The following is an 18,516-nucleotide window of genomic DNA, read 5'->3' as shown; positions in this document are numbered from 1 at the left end:
GGCAGGCGGGTTACTGGCCCCTACCACTAAACTGATAAAATTCACAGAGGACGACGTGTCTAGGAATTTTTAAACTTCAATAGTAACCCTTTGTCATATTATTTAAACATAATAATTTGCTTTTGCAGTTAACAAGAACGAATTATGGGTGTATTTCATAATAAGTGTCATGTCATATATGATGTTTCTATTCTGGTAATTAAGTGCATAGGAAATATTCTAGTTTTAACAAAAACCCTCCGCAGTATGCTGTACGAAATCTTTACAGGCATTGGACTGACCATACTTGCTTACTTACTGACTTGGATGGCTTCTTTCGTTTGGTTCATTTGTCGCTTTCATATATACTGAATTCCGTCGGACTTTTGTTGTTGGATTTAAATCACACTGATACAATTTTGGTCCTAAACCAATGTATTGTATCAGGTAAATGTGAGTACCTGAGTAACACCACAGACCTTCCGCAAGCTAGCTGACTTGTTCACACGAAATGGGCTGAGTGGTTAAGACTTAGAATCACTTAACCCTCACCAATGTGGGTTCGAAACCTCACTTAGTGTGTATAGTTTCTCAAGTGAGGGAGCCATCCAGCTGGCTTACGAAATTTTTGTGTTCCTATCAAAGTGTCCACTCGTGATGAAATAACTGCCCATGGGTCTTTCTTCACAATCAAAGTTTGAAAATTTCGCTATATGGCCTAAATCAGTTTGGTGTGACTAAACCCATCATGAAACAAAATCCTTACACGAAAGGATTCTACATTCCTTACAGGGTTTCGGAAGAGCGGTCAAGTAGTCTAAAACACTGGTTGAATGTTTTTATTAAGCATAAAGTCAGATGACAGCAGATCACATTCTATAAAAGCAAATAATCTTTTATATCACAGTATTTTGACATACTGACGTATTAAAACAAATTGATCACATTAATGAAAATTTGAGGGTAAAATGTACCATACTAATTTAAACACTCAGTACAGTCATTATCTTTTGAATCTAGATTAATTACAAAACAGGATTTTTTCAACAACTAATACAGTCAAATTCATTAATAAAGAAAATGTATTTATACCAAACATGCTTCAAAAGTCCAATGAATTATTTCGAAATGGAAACAATCTCAAAATGTGTTGTTTTACATGATTAATGATGTAGTGTTAGTTTGGTGGCTGCAATCACTCTTTTCCTCGCTAGAAAAGGATGCTTTTTCGCAACTAAGTACATTGGAGAAAAAGATATATTGAAGCAAAAGATATCATAATTCTTAAGGAAGAAACTCAAGAGGCGGCCTATATTCTTTTTTACTTTTTAAGGTCAGCAATGACTTTGCCAAAATATGTTAACATTTGTCGTATGTAGTCAAAAGAACATAGCGAAAAATTAAGTTGACGTGTGATAGCACATGATCAGTTGTACACAAGCATAAGTATAGTGCGTTTGAGTAATACATTGAGGCAAAATGCAAGCAATTATAGTCTTCATATATAAATACATAAAATGCACATGGAAATGTAAAAAAGATACATTTAGGTAAAGCAATATAAAGTGAAGCTCATGTCAGGACATTAACCCTGGGTAGACGTTGGCTATAACGCGGCAAACGATTAGATGCATTTGCGACAAGCACAGACCAAGATCAGCCTGCACTTCCGTTCAGGCTTATAATGGTCTTCACTGTTCGCTATTCAGCAGTAAATTTTCCGTGACATCCTTCGAATAATAAATGGCACTGCCCAAACTGAATGATAGTCCAGTCCATATTAGAAATTTAGCAAGGTAAAAGTTAATAGGCCTACATGATAATGGCATACATAAATTAGAGCTTAGTTTGATTGTTTGTTGAAATATTTGTTACATCGTTACACAGTAATTATTTAGTTTAACAATGAAACATGTAATACTAGTACGGTTTACATGTTATAAGTTGATCACATTGCAATGGTTAATATACACATGAGGTTTTCCGCACAGTCGCCTTTTCTTATTCGTTCTATACATCACTGAATGCATTCCCTATTGTCCATTGTGTATCAGTTCACCTCTCATGTCCTAAATAAACATGGATGTTGTGTAAATATATTAGATATCGAATAAGTGAGTATACAAAAATCGAGGACCTGGAACAGAGTGAATAAAGGCTTTAGTCTACGTTCTATGTACGTCCGCTGTAATAAGGTCGCAAATATTAAACCGGTATGCACAACCAAGGCTTGTCGCAATACAAGTCGTAAAATCGCTTAAAAAGTTCTGTCTGCTAACTGCAATTTATCATAACATATTATGCTACTTAGTTCTAAATGTGCATTGGTCTTTATACTAAGCCAACAATTCCAAAATTTGTTCACTTCATTTTTTCTGATCAATAAATTCAGACTTTCAAGGTTACAAGTACATGCACATTTTACTGTTTCGTAATGTATATCAATTTTAGAAGCACGTATATGTGTAGCTTATATATCTTATATCTTATATATTTTTACCAAGGGAACGATTCTGTAAATTGTACAAACGACACACACGTGTTTTATATGTTTTGTAGTGATACGTTGGCCTTTCTGCAGTCGCACCTAAAAAAGGGAATATCCTGCAGAGTAAGCCACATTCCAAAACAAAACAAAAAACTAAGTCATGCAGTCGTATGCCGGACTTATTTGCGCCGACGTTCGTAATCTACGCTGTCGTACATTACACATCATTTATGCACTCGGTCTCTGAAGCACATACATTAACAACATGTTTTAAAATTGATATAACGACTTTGACGGTCAAAAACAGTTTTTGGAATATTTTCAAGTGTGAAAATATTTTAACAATATAACACAACTTGTTTTTAAAAAATGCCTGCAAGGATGTAATGCAGTAATGTAAATGAAAACATATTTTACAAATTTAACAAATACGAACCTTCGGCCTCGGATATCCGTGGTCCACACAACATTGGTCAAATGATTCCTTTACAATGTTTATTTCTTCATCCGAAGAACTATTACAGTAGACGCGCACAATCTGTTCCGAAAACGTGTCCGGCAAAACGTATGAAACCTGTATTTGAAATTTATAATTTAGATACATTGGGTGATGTACTATTAAAGGTTAGTTAACATTATAATTTCTTTGAAAAACAAGTATTTAATATTTTACATAAATGATCAAAATGAGCTAACATTTATTATTAGAAACGCTTTCTTTTAAAAAGCATTCAGTCTTCTATCTTGCCATTACAAATGCCATAAGATATTAGGACAAGTTTGTCTGCTGCAATTTTGAATTTCTCATCGTATGTCAAGTTCTCTCGCAGAAAAATGTGACATAACGAGTTCGGATCCTTTGGAAGCAAAGAATGCAACCAAGAATAATAATAGCAGACTCAGTTTGATTGAGTCTGTTCATGAGAGGTAATGAAATGTGCAACACCTCTCACGCCCCTAGCACCGGCTTAAGCGGAACTCTATTACATGTTGAATGGACTCCGCGATCCCAAAGGACCAGACAATATAACAACACTGAATCCTATATAAATCTGGTATAATAATAATAATAATAATCCAAGTACGGGGAGACTTTTTACAGCCGCCACACGGCACTTAAAGATTGCTGTTGTGATAGTTAATAAAATCTGTAAAAAGATCCTTTGGAAGCAAAGAATGCAACCAAGAATAATAATAGCAGAATCTAAAATCTAGTAAGTTTGACCTGTGGTCTGTTTCCATATATTTGTTTGTTTCATCCTGGTCGTATGTTTTGTTTACGTATATGCATTTTCACATACCTTATTTCCATGTAGAGTGTTGTACAAGGGGCTCCGTTCTTTGATTGTGGATTTTCTTTTTTGACTTTTGTCTTTTCTTCTTTTTTTTTTACTTTGATTATATGTTTGTGATTTCAAGCATACATACACTTCTATGACACTGCGGTTTGAGGCTGTTTGAAAGTAACAAGCAATCGAATTGTATATTACAACCAATATGCGTTATCTCATGAGCTAATATTTTGCTTTCTATATATCTAGAAAGCTTACCTGGTCTTTGTCAAGGGGTATTGGCTCGTCTTTCTTGAACTTGCTGTAAAATCTCACATTTTGTATAGGATCCTTGTCATCCATCCCGAGGTTTAATTTGACGACCTTTAAAGTACAAAGTTAACAGCATCAAATTGTACGGCACAGGTAACTCAGTAGGTTTGTTTCTATCACTATATAATCAAATATGTTGGTTAAAGCTTTTATTAATATAGGATATTGTCTAAAAAAGTTTACAAACAAAGCTGGAGTATTAAAATTCATGAACCAATATTATTCAAGATGATATCTTACGTAAACGACATAAAGTACAGAATATATTCTGCTATATTACTGCGTTATTTTATTCAGAGTTTAGAGAGTATTTGAAGGTAGTATCTAGTACTCATTAAAAGAGACATTCTTTTCTATCAAATGACTTGCTTATTAGGAAAAGGACACTAATCTGAAAGGCATACATATTTAAACGTATACTAAATGGTGATACAGACAAAGGTTGTAAACATTTGCCATTATTACATCGAGTTTTGTGTAATTTTCTGCTAAACCTGATGAAACCACTTTCTTCGTGGTTATCTTCTTGAGAAGTGCTTCCTTAAACGACGACTCGGCGAATGGTAATCCCTGAAGATATGAACAGACATTACCTTAATAATAACAAAAATGATATTAGTTCGAATATTAGTAATAAGCATTTTAAAATAAATATGTAGTTATGTATGCACTATTCGGGTATTATTTATTTTGTAATATTAGAAAGAAAGACATCACGCATTCATTTTGCAAAGTCGCAATACAGGGTGTTTGACTATTGTTTACTTATTTATAGATGCAACCAACGGATGACTTCAAGCATATTTGATTCCTTTCAGTTGAAATATCAGACCTATACACAAAAATTTTAAAACAATATTAGCTTTTTAGGTTATGTCAAATAGGAATATATTTTTGAGCAATGTTGTTCGACTTCCTGTGGTCGGCATACTGATAACATAGAAATTGATACCCCTATATTGTCGAAATCATTCATAGTGTAAAGTAACCATTTTCTGAAAAAAATGTTCTTACTTGCATCTTCTTCACTATACATGTCAAATTAAGGACAGGATATGTAAATGACTTCCACATTTTTGTTCATTTCAACAACAATGTTAAATCCGTTCCTTCCCAGACTTACTGTGTTACTTATTGGGTTGTTGTGTAAATTACGAAGAAAAATGCAGTAATTTTGTTTTGTACGAGTACATATGTATATTATTATGTAAATAAATTGTGGTAGGATATGCTTGGATTATGTTTACAACTGAAAGTAAAACCTACAGAAGTAAGTGAAACATTACCTGATCTTTTTTTATCTGTGTCTGTCCCACACATTTATAGAGTTTTCTGGTCACGACGTTCTTGAGAATTTCCTTGGAATTTTTCAACTTCGAATCATTGGATTGCAATATTGTATGGAAAACGTCATCTGTTACTTTTGAAAATGCCTCCATGTCGTTAATGGTTTCCGCCAGGCTGAATTGTGCACTATATACAGATTGACTAAATCATCATCAAATAAAATTATCTTACAATTACTCTCCAAATGGTATTTATTTTTACTTGAATAATGTTCTGAATTTTTTATTATTTTCAAATTTTATTGCCTCCAAACAATCCAGACATTAAAAAAGAAATTAAGAATATTATTGTTCAAGTTTTCATGGATGAAGACATTTTGTATTCATTTGTCAAGTCACTTACTGTTGATTTAAGATTAAAAGAAATGACATTTTTGTTTGCACTATAGTTTGAAGTGGAAACTTGTCTCTTGAAAAACAAAAATATTAACAGATTTTTATTTATAATGATCAAATGACTTTAGCATTATTTGTTAAAGTGAAATTTTTACCCATTCTTTCCCTCGAACATCAAATGATCACTGGCTTCTAGCAATGCATCACACACCCTAAGCGAGTAAATGATATGAATGAAAATGCGGATATTTTGCAAGTCATCTAAATTTACTGATAGGTAAAATTTTATTTCGGAGAAAAATGATGAAATGACGTCAATTTCTTTAATACATTTAATTTGGTTGAATTAGAATAACAAACAATTTTAGTTTGTCTTTTAATTATCATTTTGTACAATGCCGAAGACAAGCATTATCAGTTGTCTGGAGTTAGGTTACATCAACTTCTTAGGGGTCTTACATGTCTTACGTTTAGAAAACACTTTTTATAGGAATTGTACATCGAGGACCGAACGGGAAATGGCCGTCACTTGTTCTTTAATTTCAGTGAGTTACGGCAGCTTTCCGTTCAGCCATCGACTCGACTTACAATCCCCAGGACTTACACATCAATTTCACGGGAACTAAATATGCATGTCTTAATAATTATTCATAGATACGTAAAATTACGAAAGAAGGCAGTTCCTTCTCAGAAATGATCCGATATTGACAATATACTATAACGTACATTCTGCTAATGATATTAGTTGTCTTGTGTTGATATGCTCTCCTATGTAACGTCATATTGGTATAGAACATGTCAAATATGTCCTGTGCTTCCTGAAACACAAATGAACATACACTTGTTGAATAACTCACATCACAAACCAAATTAAAAAAGCAGTATTTCATCGAATGACTTTAATATCATTATTATTTTTATTCTCAATTAAACATTTCCTTAGGACAGGATTTACATTAAAAATTATTAAGGAACATATCCACAGACAATAAAATTGTAATATAGAAAAAACAACATGTATATTGTTGTTCCATACAACATTATGTGAAATTCTCTTCATATAATGTAAAAGATAGACATTTAAAATCAACAAAAAAATAGTTCACAATGATCCCCAAAACTCAGACTTTTTAGTAATGAAAGGTCTCATCTAGCTGTCACTTAAAGTGATAGTGCATCAAGTGGGTTATTGTTCCTCTTATTGCGCATTAACCTTCAGCCTGCTGGCGGCAAGTGGAATTGCCTTTGCGACCAGTGCAGACCAAGATCAGCCTGCACATCCGTGCAGTCTGATCATGGTCTGCACTGTTCGCTATTCAGTCAGTAAATTTTCAGTGAACACCCCTTCAAACAATAAATGGTTCTGCCCAAATTGAATAATGGACCAGTCCATTTTAGAAATTTAGCAGGCTAAAGGTTAAATAAAGACGAAACAGTGATTAACCTATTCCATCATAATATTACCTTGTCTCTGAAGCATATCTGTGTCGTTCCACCTTCCACTTCAAGTACTCTTGCTACTGATATACACCTATCGAGATCAAAGATGTTTTTCATCCCAAGCATATAGCTATCTCGAGCTAAATAGTCCCATCTGTCCACGTCAATTCCGGTGTTCTTGTTTGAAACCACCTATAATTATCCAGTTGAATTATCTAAATCGTACTGATTGTAACAATTCGTGAAACTTGACCTAAGTCAGACGTTCGTATCTTTTCTGAGTGTATTACAGAATTCTTGGCCTCTGATCTCGGTGTCCAATAAAGCAAAACAATTACGCTGCTCGTTCAGTTTCTTAAACTACTATTAGGCAAGACAGATATTTTTATAAACATCCTTTAATGTTGTCTTCAATTTGACTGTTTTGGACTGAGGGTAGTTTTTATTTTAAACAGTAACCTAATATTCTCTATATTTCAGGTCGTTAGTTCAAACCCTACAGGGTCACTATTTTTTTATTTGTTTGTTTATTTCCTCCTTCTTTTACCTTAATACATTCTTCTAATTGTTTGTTGCAAGGTACAATCTTCTGATAAGAAAATTGAACATATAACGGAGACCAGTATGACAAACATGTTAAGTACCAATCTGAAAGCTGATTGTTCGAAAATCTAGACGCTAAACCTTTTTATTTTTCGTTTAGAGGTCTGTCTATCGTTCAAATATCATTATTTTTTTATTAGAAATTTTGATAAAATTGTGTTTTGTTGGTATTCATGTTACATGTTATTTTCATTTCGACAAACAATTTCGGTCAGATAAAACATGGTTTGTGCGCTTTTATTATATCCGAAAAGAACACTTTGAGATGTGAAACCAAAATTTGTAGTCCTGTTTGGCGCCATATAACCTATACTGTGTTGGTGCGCCGTAAAACCCAAATAAATAAATTACTTTGCACATTATAAGATATCTATCAACTTTTTTGTCCATGTATGAAACCATCATCAAATATGCAATGTATATTGTCTCAAAAGAGGATGCGATATGAGTTTAATGCCTTTCCGAAAGGTGTACAGTTATATAACAGAAGTTTGATAATTTAATCTAAACATTGTTTCTGAATTTAGTGCCAGTAACTAACTTTTAATTAAAAAGAAACACTCAGAAAAACGTATATGTATCTTTTGTCATTTATTCCGCATAGTTATTTTTATGAGACATGATTATAGACTACAATGATGAGAATTCATGTACCTACAGATTTTTATTGGAGTAATGGTATGTTCTAGAACACGCATCATCACAAAATTTAAACATTATGTGGAATACTGCCCTTAATTTGTTTTGGAACGAAAGGAACGTTTACAAACAAGCTTCCGAAAATTCTACAAAGGGCAGAAAGTTGATGAAGTTTTCAGAATTGTCCTTAAAATGAGCTTTCTGCACAAATGTCTATAGAATTAAATTTATCTTAACCTTAAACCCTAACAAAACTGCATATTTTTCTAATGTGTACATGCCTGCCCTCTTTCAGTGAACTTTACTGATACTTACATAGTATTTTTTACACTGTTCATTAAGTTACCTCATATAAAAAGGCCTGTTCTTTCCCCCGTCCCTTGAATTGAATTTCCCAATTCTGAAAGTACAATAAAAGTTATAGAGGATTGTTACTGGGTATATAGGATCGCACAGTTTCATTTATTACACGAAATAGATTACAGAGATATATGATGTCTAAATTTCTAGTATATTTACTATTTTCATAAATGAATAATTAACAAACAAAATGAAAATAACTTGGGTAATGCTAGAAATACTATTCTTAAACGCCTGACAGCCAATATACAAACAATAATGAACACTCAATGATATCGTTTTGCTTTATGTACCGTTTACAGAACATCGATTTGTGCTAATATATGAAACATTTAAGATTACACCCTCCCGCAAACTTTCATCGTAACTAAAAAAGGATGTATGAAAGTAAAATGTCTTTTTGCTGAAAAATGTAATCTGTACGACACATGAATGTCAAACAAACCTACAAGAGATCTGTCAATCTTAGGTGAACGTATCATCTCAGTGATAAAATCAATGTCTTTATCCTCAAAGTCATCCATAAGGTCTTTAAAGTCGTTACGCAGAGATTCATCATTTACCTTCAACATATGCTCGAACATTTTCACGGATGCATCTTCGTACTATATCGATAAAAAGAGTAAATATCCTGAATAAAAAAAGTTGCGTTGGTCAACTACCAATAGTTATAACTATATTCCATTTATATAAATATACCATATATTATAAAAATGGAAAATCTACTATTAAAGAGAACTTGCATAAAATATTTTCAATAAATTCTATGACTACTAAATGCCAAAACACTTAGTCAGTATAGTACTCTGGTGCAAAAATAACTACAAAATAAGATTTTGGTCCTATTACAGACTGAAATTTACAGATTTTTATTCATTCTATATAGTCTATCTGAAAGATATTGCCACTTTATGTTACAATTTTTGTCAAATAAAAGCACTTATTGTAAAGCCAAACGATTAAGCGTTCAACGGTTGTAAATGATGAGAGAGAACACCATGGATTCAAAACCTGATTTTAGAAAGTTGAAAACCTGATTTTAGAAAGTTGAAAACCTGATTTTAGAAAGTTGAAAACCTGATTTTAGAATGTTGAAAGGTTGGTTAAATTTCACTCTCTTTGCATTGAAATGATAACTATGTAAGATGATGGATATCACAAAGTTGAAAGCGTATCACAGATCCTGTCTGTTACCTACCCAGATTCAAATTCTGAGTCTCAAGAATATATATCATTTTCATAATCTTCACACACCCGCCTTTAGATGAACCCTATGAGATTTCCTATGAATTTTAAGGACTAAATGTTTTGTTTTCAGTATACGCACATTGAATGTATTGTCATTGTCTTCAAATTACTGTTCGTTATTTCGACCATTTAGACTGAATTAATTAAACACAGTAATAAATGCACTGTATAAATAGCAAAGGACGAAAGAAAACCATACAACCTCACAATAATTAGGAAAACAATACCTTCCAATCTTCTTCGAATTTGGGGATGAATTTCTTTTCAAATAAGTGTGAAAATGGTCCTTGACCTAAACATAAAAAGGAAGTAATATGTATCACATTTTATCACTGATCGCCAGTACAAAATTGTCGATTGTTGGCACCTTATATCCTCGCATCACCACTTAAATTCCAAGTTTTAATTCGATAACTTGAATAGTTTTGAGGTTGTGCTACGTACCGAACAATTCAACTCCCTGCACATCATTGAATCGCCGCCACCTACCTATATGCCAGTTTTGAAGTCCTTCAGTGGACTTATTAAGTTATGACCTGGCCACAAAATATGACAGACAAATTTAAACTTACCCTTTTACCTACCGACCAAGAACATAATTCTGCGCTTTGACTTTTAACTGGCAATTCATAAGTTTATACTACTGCGTATTATACTAGCTCGCAAATATTGCCACGTATAGTTTCTACAAATTAGACTCCAAAGAAACAGACGACGTCCGTAACAGAATTTTTTAACAAATGCAAATATGAACATTACTGATCATCAACATATCTTCTGTAATAGAAAGACTTAAAAAATTAGACAATGATACGATCATTAGCAAAGAACATATAATTCGGTATGTTTTAGTGTAACACCTTTACCTCCATTTACATACCATTCTCAGTCGTAGAACAATAGCTTTTTGGAAAAAATCCCCATTTATGCGGAATTGAAAATGCAATAAAAAGCATGTTTACCAATGTTTCTTGCTGTAAAGTATTCAAAAGTTAAACACCCTATAGTTATATCAGAACTATGGTTGCTGATTTCTGCCATTTCGACTGTTCGTGTCGGCGAGGCGTATCGAAGTAAAGAAATCACAAAAGGTCGAAATAATGCTTTTGTGTCGTGTGTTCGACTTTCGACTTTCGAGACGAATACACGAAGTAACGAAACATTGAAGGCGAAATGACGAAATTTCAGAGGCGAATACACGAACTTTTGTATCTTTCACATTTCGTGTAGGTGGGTATTAAAACTTCCTGTTGTTGGTCCTTCTTTTGTCGTGTCTTCGTGTATTCGCCTCGAAGGGCGAAAGGCGAACACACGGCAATTGAGCTGATTTCGACCTTTCGTTACTTCGACCCGCCGACACGAACACACGACAATTGTTCCACGTAGGGTCTGCCTTAATACAGTAATGAATAGTAATGTAGCAAGACATCTTTTATGGAATATAAATCATTATCTTTCATAAATATAGATATTGTGGCTGATCTCTGCCATTTCGTGTGTTCATGTCGGCGAAGCGAAATGTCGAAGTAACGAAAACACGAAAGGTCAAAATAATGCTTATTTGTTCGTGTCGGCGGGTCGAAACGTCAAAGACACGAAAACACTAAAGGTCGAAAACTGCTTATTTGTCGTGTGTTCGCCTTTCGCTTTCGAGGCGAACACACGACGACACGAAACATTGAAGGCGAAATAACGAAAATTCAAGGGCGAACACACGAACTTTTGTATCTTTCACTTTTCGTGTTGGCGGGTATTAAAACTTCGCGTTGTCGCCCTTCTTTTGTCGTGTCTTCGTGTATTCGCCTCGAAAGTCGAAAGGCGAACACACGACAAATAAGCAGTTTTCGACCTTTCGTGTTTCGTGTCTTCGACCCGCCGACACGAACACACGACAAATGTGCATTTTTGTCCTATCGTGTATTCGCCTTCCGGTAGGCATGCGCATGACAATTACACATAATTATGCTGCTTTAGCTGGTATTAGATTTATACATACATTACGCTTCTACCAGTCTTACAGGGTATCATTACGCCGCCTTGAGCTTTGAATGCTATCTAACTAAAGTGTTTTACAATTTATAAAATAATATTTGTCCTAAATTTATGAAAGATAATAATTTATATTCCATAACAGATGTCATTGTATAAATATTTTATCGCTGGTATTAAATTTGTACATACATTAAGCTTCTATCAGTCTTACGGGGCATATCATTACGCCGACATGAGCTTTGAATGATAATGTTTTTTACCATTTATACAAAAAAATCTTCTCAATTTATGATAGAAAATATTTCATATGCAATAAAACATGTCACTCTTCCATTGCGCATCATTTTGCTACATTACTGTATTAAGACAGACCGTACAAGAAACATTTGTCGTGTGTTCGTGTCGGCGGGTCGAAGTAACGAAAGGTCGAAAACAGCTCAATTGTCGAGTGTTCGCCTTTCGAGGCGAATTCACGACAAAAGAAGGGCGACAGCACGAAGTTTAATTACCCGCCGACACGAAAAGTGATTAATACAAAAGTTCGTGTGTTTGCCTCTAAAATTTCGTTATTTCGCTACTTCGTGTATTCGCATCGAAAGCCGAAATGCGAACACACGACAAATAAGCCAAATTTCGACCTTTCGTGTTTTCGTTACTTTAACATTTCGCCTCGCCAACACGAACACACGAAATGGCAGAAATCAGCCACCATATATAGAACAAATATTATTTTATAAATGGTAAAACACATTATTTAGATAGCATTCAAAGTTCAGGGCGGCGTAATGATGCCCCGTAAGACTGGTGAAAGCGTAATGTATATATACATTTATTACCACCGATAAAATACTTGCACCATGACATCTTTTATGGAATATAAATCATTATCTTTCATAAATTAATGCGAAATGTTATTTTATATGTGTTAAACACATATCATAGATCACACTGATCATCAGTAAAGCTTGTAGAGGTGTACATGTATAAATTTTATACCAAAGACTGACACGTCAAAATTTATCGAATTTAAAAGATTTTCCATAGTTAATTGATATTAGATAATTATTTTATGTGTGGTAAAACGCATTATCGAGATAGCAATCGCAGCTGAGTGAGACGTAATGATGCTGTATGTAGGCATTCTTTTTTTCCAACAGCATTTATGTGTTCCAGCATAAACAATGAAATTATCGCAATATTTATTTACTAATTCTAAGTTAAACGCAAAGTCTATAAAATATCAATGTTATCTAACTTTCAAAAGTAGTTGATATTTTCTGTGTGACTAACGCTGCAGAGTTTTCTTACGTATTCGAAATTTTAATTGCATATGCATTTGACTTTGAATAATTACTGTCGTATCTTAAAAGGTTACAGGAAATCAGGGTCACTCAAAATGAAAGACCCTGATGAAATAAACCAAACGCGGCTGTTTATATACCAATTACCAGTTTCGTTACTCGACGCCCGAGACTATTGATGATTAATGCGCATGCCTACCGGAAGGCGAATACACGAAAGGACGAAATTGCACATTTGTCGTGTGTTCGTGTCAGCAGTCGAAGACACGAAAACACGAAAGGTCGAAAACTGTCGGCGGGTCGAAATGTCGAAAACACGAAAGGTCGAAAACGGCTTATTTGTCGTGTGTTCGCCTTTCGACGTTCGAGGCGAATACAAGAAGACACGACAAAAGAAGGGCGACAACACGAAATTTTAATATCCACCGACACGAAAAGTAAAAGATACAAAAGTTCGTGTATTCGCCCTTGAATTCTCATTATTTCGCCTTCAATGTTTCGTTACTTCGTGTCACATTCGCCTCGAAAGCCTAAAGCCGAACACACGACAAATAAGCAGTTTTCGACCTTTCGTGTTTTCGACATTTCGACCCGCCGACACGGACAAATAAGCATTATTTCGACCTTTTGTGTTTTCGTTACCTCGACATTTCACTTCGCCGGCACGAACACACGAAATGGCAGAAATCATCCACCATACAGAACGGAAGTGTGCTCACTATGTTACTTAGCATCAGAAGAATAGAAAAAAGAGCACACACTCAGAATTACAGAATGTTGTATAGGTATATGTTCCTTTATAACAGTAACCATGCAGAATTAAAGGGTGTTATCTGGATATTTCTATGTATGATGATACATCCAAAAATCAAAACACTCGCCAATTATTTTGGTCATGGATGTACGTATGCATGCATTTCAATTGAATGTTCCTTCGTTAGACCATTTCTCTGTGCCATAGTTTCACAACAGGGCCTAATTTGTCAGATGGAAATGTATAGAAAAAAATGGAATACCCACTTAATAAGTTTTCAGACCAAGTTGATATAAATTTACCGAGGTCATGGCATAGCCCTGCAATCTGCACACACAAAATATCCTTTTCACTTAATAGGTCACTCTGTCGTTCTTGTATTGCTCTCAATAGCTTTCCTGCCAGATAGCAGACACTGAAAACAAATATTGAACACTCGCAAAATAAATAACTTTTAATATTCGTGTTTTTGTGGATTATATCTAACAATTTCACAGCCAAAATTTGAACGCAAGATCGTGTGAATCATAAATAACCTTATTGAAATCCTTATCAGGAATTATAAATAACCTAATAAACTTTATCGGATATACTTCAGTTAAGACATGTGTTGACTTGAATTTTAAAAAAAGAAATTTATTTACTTAATGCATTTCAGATAAAATATGTTCACTTCTTAACTTGAGATGTTTCGTTCTTACACTCCTAGTGTTTCTAATGTGGAAAGATTTATTTGGATTTCGATGAACATAGCCATTCCATATAATATTTTCTAGTTTATGGTTACAGGCATTAATTCAACGTTGTCAGGAACTTTTTTTTTCGGATAGCGTCGTTTGTTCTTTTTACATTTAAAGTTTTACATACACGTGCTATGTATGGTGTTTCGTTTCTGCCATGTCGTGATGTCGAGTTGGCGCCTTCGCCAGAACGACAACACGACAGCACGATTATCATTTTTGCCGAGCCACCATAGCTACACGTCTGTGACTAGAAGTATCAACTGAAAGGGAAAATTGAAAGGTCTTCAAATATACATACCCCAGCGAATGTTCAAATCTGTTGTGACTTGCACCCGGATACACCAGATAGCATGTTCCAAGCTGTTTAATATTTCTCAAGCGTTGAAAGTACGGTGTATCCACAATCTTCACGCACAAGGGGTGTAACTCTATATGACCATGAATAGGGTCGTTAAACACCTTACAATTAAAAAGAACGGTCTCACCATTAAACTGAAAATCATACATAGAGCTCCAGTACGCTTAAAACAGTGTAATACTCCAGTTTAACATCTATCGTTACAAAGCTGCGTTTTTCAATATTTTCTATTACCTATTTCAAAGTTGATGGTGTTTTCGTTAGTCCCAGTTTTTCGGCGAGGATCAAACGCAGGATACTATTTTTTATAGTGTATTTTTAACGTTTATCATTCAAAACCTATCATAAAAGTAGCTGATAACAATATCTTAGTTAGGGAAAACAACCTATACTTTTGATCAGTTTAAAATGATAATCTGCAAATTGTACATTAATACGACATTTTGTGTCGTTGTGGCTCTTTCCTTAACACGGCAATTAACATAACTTTGAAGTTATTTATATCATCCACTTAATGATTTTCAAAATGATATTTCCAAAATCAAAAAGACATTATTTCCGTCCATATATATATTGACATTATGTAAACTTTGAGCGGGACTTGGACTTTCAATACTTGCGGCAAGACGTGTCTGTCTGTATCGCACTGAGAAAAAAATGCCTCATCATACTAGGTATATGATTAAAATTAATATATGGTTTACTTTTGTAAATATTTGATTGCTAACATGTAAGTCCGATATGAGCACTGTTTGCAAAGGGTTTTCTTGTTGACCTTGTCAATACAAAAACACGACAAGACTATTAACTGAACACAAAAATGTAAAAGCTATCAATAAATGCTCATGTTATTTCTTGTTGTAAGATGCGTTATGTAAACATGCAATAACTGATAACAAAAAGTGCTAATTCAGTTTAGAATAAAGCAGATAAGATATAACGAACACTAGATTTAAGGTAAAAAGTGTCAAAACAAACTTGTCAGGTACTAGATCTACGAGGGATATTCATTAAATTCCCGTACTGTTCTTTTAAAAGCGAAACTATTGAGTGTACGTTAAAGAATATATACATGTATATTTAACAATATCTGAGTAACTATCACGATTTCTTGGATTTGAATCCAAGCAGTACGTTGTAATTCGTTACTATGACTACGCCAGTGGAGCGTCATGGAGTACCTTAGAAAATACATTAAGTAATGTTTTGCCTTTTCAGTATTAGTTAATTTGTTAATATGGCATGAAAACGTCATAATAATAATTATCTTTGGTTATGTAAATTAATATACGCTCGACATTAAACCGAAATTTTGACGTCATGCACATAAAACAATGAAGTAGTAAGCAAAGGAAACAGGAACCACGAAACAAGAACATATTGGTGATGATCATTTTTTTTTTAAAGATTTGAACGTTTAGAAACATTCTCCAAACCATTTTCCGGACACATTTTCATATTTCGACTCCATTATTCCCTTAAAAAATATTTGACATAAATGAAGCCCACACTGCATTTATAAACTTCAGCTCCTTCCGCATCCGATATTGTAATCAGCATCGCGTTGTGACGTAAAATATGGGTTTCATGAGTCCTCAAGTGGGGTCACTAAAAGAAGTTATTTTTCCCGTGAGGTAAACCAGTTGCCGGACAAATATTTTGACGATGTTTTGCTGTTATTTTGATATCGAAATATGTAATTAAACTATTTTTACACATTTATTTATCATTAATCTCTTCAAAAATGCACATGAAACATAACCCAATGTTCAAAAGCAGCTACGAAAGCAAACCGAAGTTGACTATAAAAACTCGAATTTCGTCTAACTCGAATTCTTGATCATTCCAATAGATATAGAATAAAATTAGTGCAGAAAGACAGCCCTGCATTTTATGTAACTATTACCGTGAAATTAAAAGTAGCACATGTTATCAGCAGACAATCAATATGTAGTTTAATTACCGGTATTTCTTCCCCACTTGGTACCTCGGCAAATGCAAACTACTGCGCATGCGCAATGCTATCTTCATGCCCCGTTAAGACAGAGAGTGGTTTTGTAAACACAGGCGAGGTATCATCATACAACCTAACATTATACAGCCTTGTAATATAGTGGCTTGTTGCAGACATGAAGAACAAACATCTAAATGATCTGGATGAAACAATTACGTGAGTAACAACGGAATAAAGCAAATATTGCATGTGTCCATAAATTGGTCCTGTCCGGAAACTGTATCCCCGCCAGTATAGTCTGGGTAACGGGCCTATGGACTTTGCTATATCCCCAAGGCTGAACGCTGATCTGTGCGGAATCAAGTTTGAAACATTGCGAAGGATCAAGATGACAGTCCAAACAACAGTGTTCACTTTATGATCAATACGATTAAGCACCACATAAACAACATTTATTGAGAAGGATAATACTTTGAAAAACGTAATATCATCCTACTGACATTCGAACTGCTCCGTGGGTGTCTAAATGTATATATGAAAATCGTTTTTATTTACAGTTACATACCTTTATTATTATCAAAATTTTGCATATTCAACAAAGATAGCCCAAATTAAACATGATATAGACTATATTATAGTATTAACTAATATAAGCATATCGAATTTAGTCACACTGTCCAGGAACTTAATGACTGCCCCTCGTTTATCAAATATATCAAATCTTTAACAATCGGCATGGTATTTTTCTGTTTGACCTTGAGAAGTACATTAGAAATATAAATCTATATTTCCATGTCATATAGTTACTACATAGTAGTGACAATCTTACCTTGGGGTGTGGACTTTCGGCCATTGTCGCTTCTTTCGAAGTTTGGAAAAGAAAGTATTTTTTCTTTTCTATCTGCAGACGAAATAATTAAATTAAAATTTACAAGTAATAGTTCTTAGTAAATATTAAACTTTAGATATTATAGCTTAAGTTCAAAGGTTGCCACGCAACAGTGTACGACAGCAATATGTAACATCCTTAGTCATAAACTTTTTTTAAAGTAGATTCAGTCAAGGTCATATTATTTGGGAATTTCCAGTACTTAGACTTATAATGATGTATCAGATAAGACCAAAGCTTACGGTCGTTCATACTAATTGCTGAACATTTTAGATTCATTGGATGATCATATTTTGCTTACTTACATTTATATCGATAAATCTTGTGCTTAAGCATGCGTAATGGTGATGGTTCCATCCTGAATCCCCGTCAAGTTTCGATGTTTATATGAAAATGCTATTTAAAGGCACTGGCCTCTGGTTTGGCTAAAAATGTTTTTTCTTTAAAATTGAATTTTGGTCATATTAGGGACATTAGAACAT

The 18,516-nt window shown here is 34.0% G+C and overlaps 1 protein-coding gene across 1 annotated transcript; it reads right to left on the bottom strand.

Moving 5' to 3' along the window:
- Window positions 1-802: 802 nt before the first annotated feature.
- Window positions 803-18,036, bottom strand: LOC123560985 (deoxynucleoside triphosphate triphosphohydrolase SAMHD1-like). The gene is made up of 14 exons (XM_053552102.1): window positions 17,975-18,036; window positions 15,132-15,292; window positions 14,393-14,505; window positions 10,271-10,335; window positions 9,245-9,400; window positions 8,782-8,835; window positions 7,218-7,385; window positions 6,480-6,571; window positions 5,909-5,965; window positions 5,358-5,544; window positions 4,537-4,641; window positions 4,018-4,122; window positions 2,904-3,041; window positions 803-2,048 (listed from the first exon to the last, which is right to left on the bottom strand). Exons 1-14 carry the CDS (start codon window positions 17,996-17,998, stop codon window positions 2,013-2,015), a joined length of 1,461 nt encoding a protein of 486 aa, XP_053408077.1. The 5' UTR covers window positions 17,999-18,036; the 3' UTR covers window positions 803-2,012.
- Window positions 18,037-18,516: the final 480 nt, after the last annotated feature.

Source organism: Mercenaria mercenaria, chromosome 10 (assembly GCF_021730395.1).
Source record: "Mercenaria mercenaria strain notata chromosome 10, MADL_Memer_1, whole genome shotgun sequence".
In the NCBI taxonomy this organism is placed as follows: Eukaryota; Metazoa; Mollusca; class Bivalvia; order Venerida; family Veneridae; genus Mercenaria; species Mercenaria mercenaria.
The sequence above is the reverse complement of the archived record's forward strand: the minus strand, read 5'-3'. Positions and strand labels throughout refer to the sequence as shown.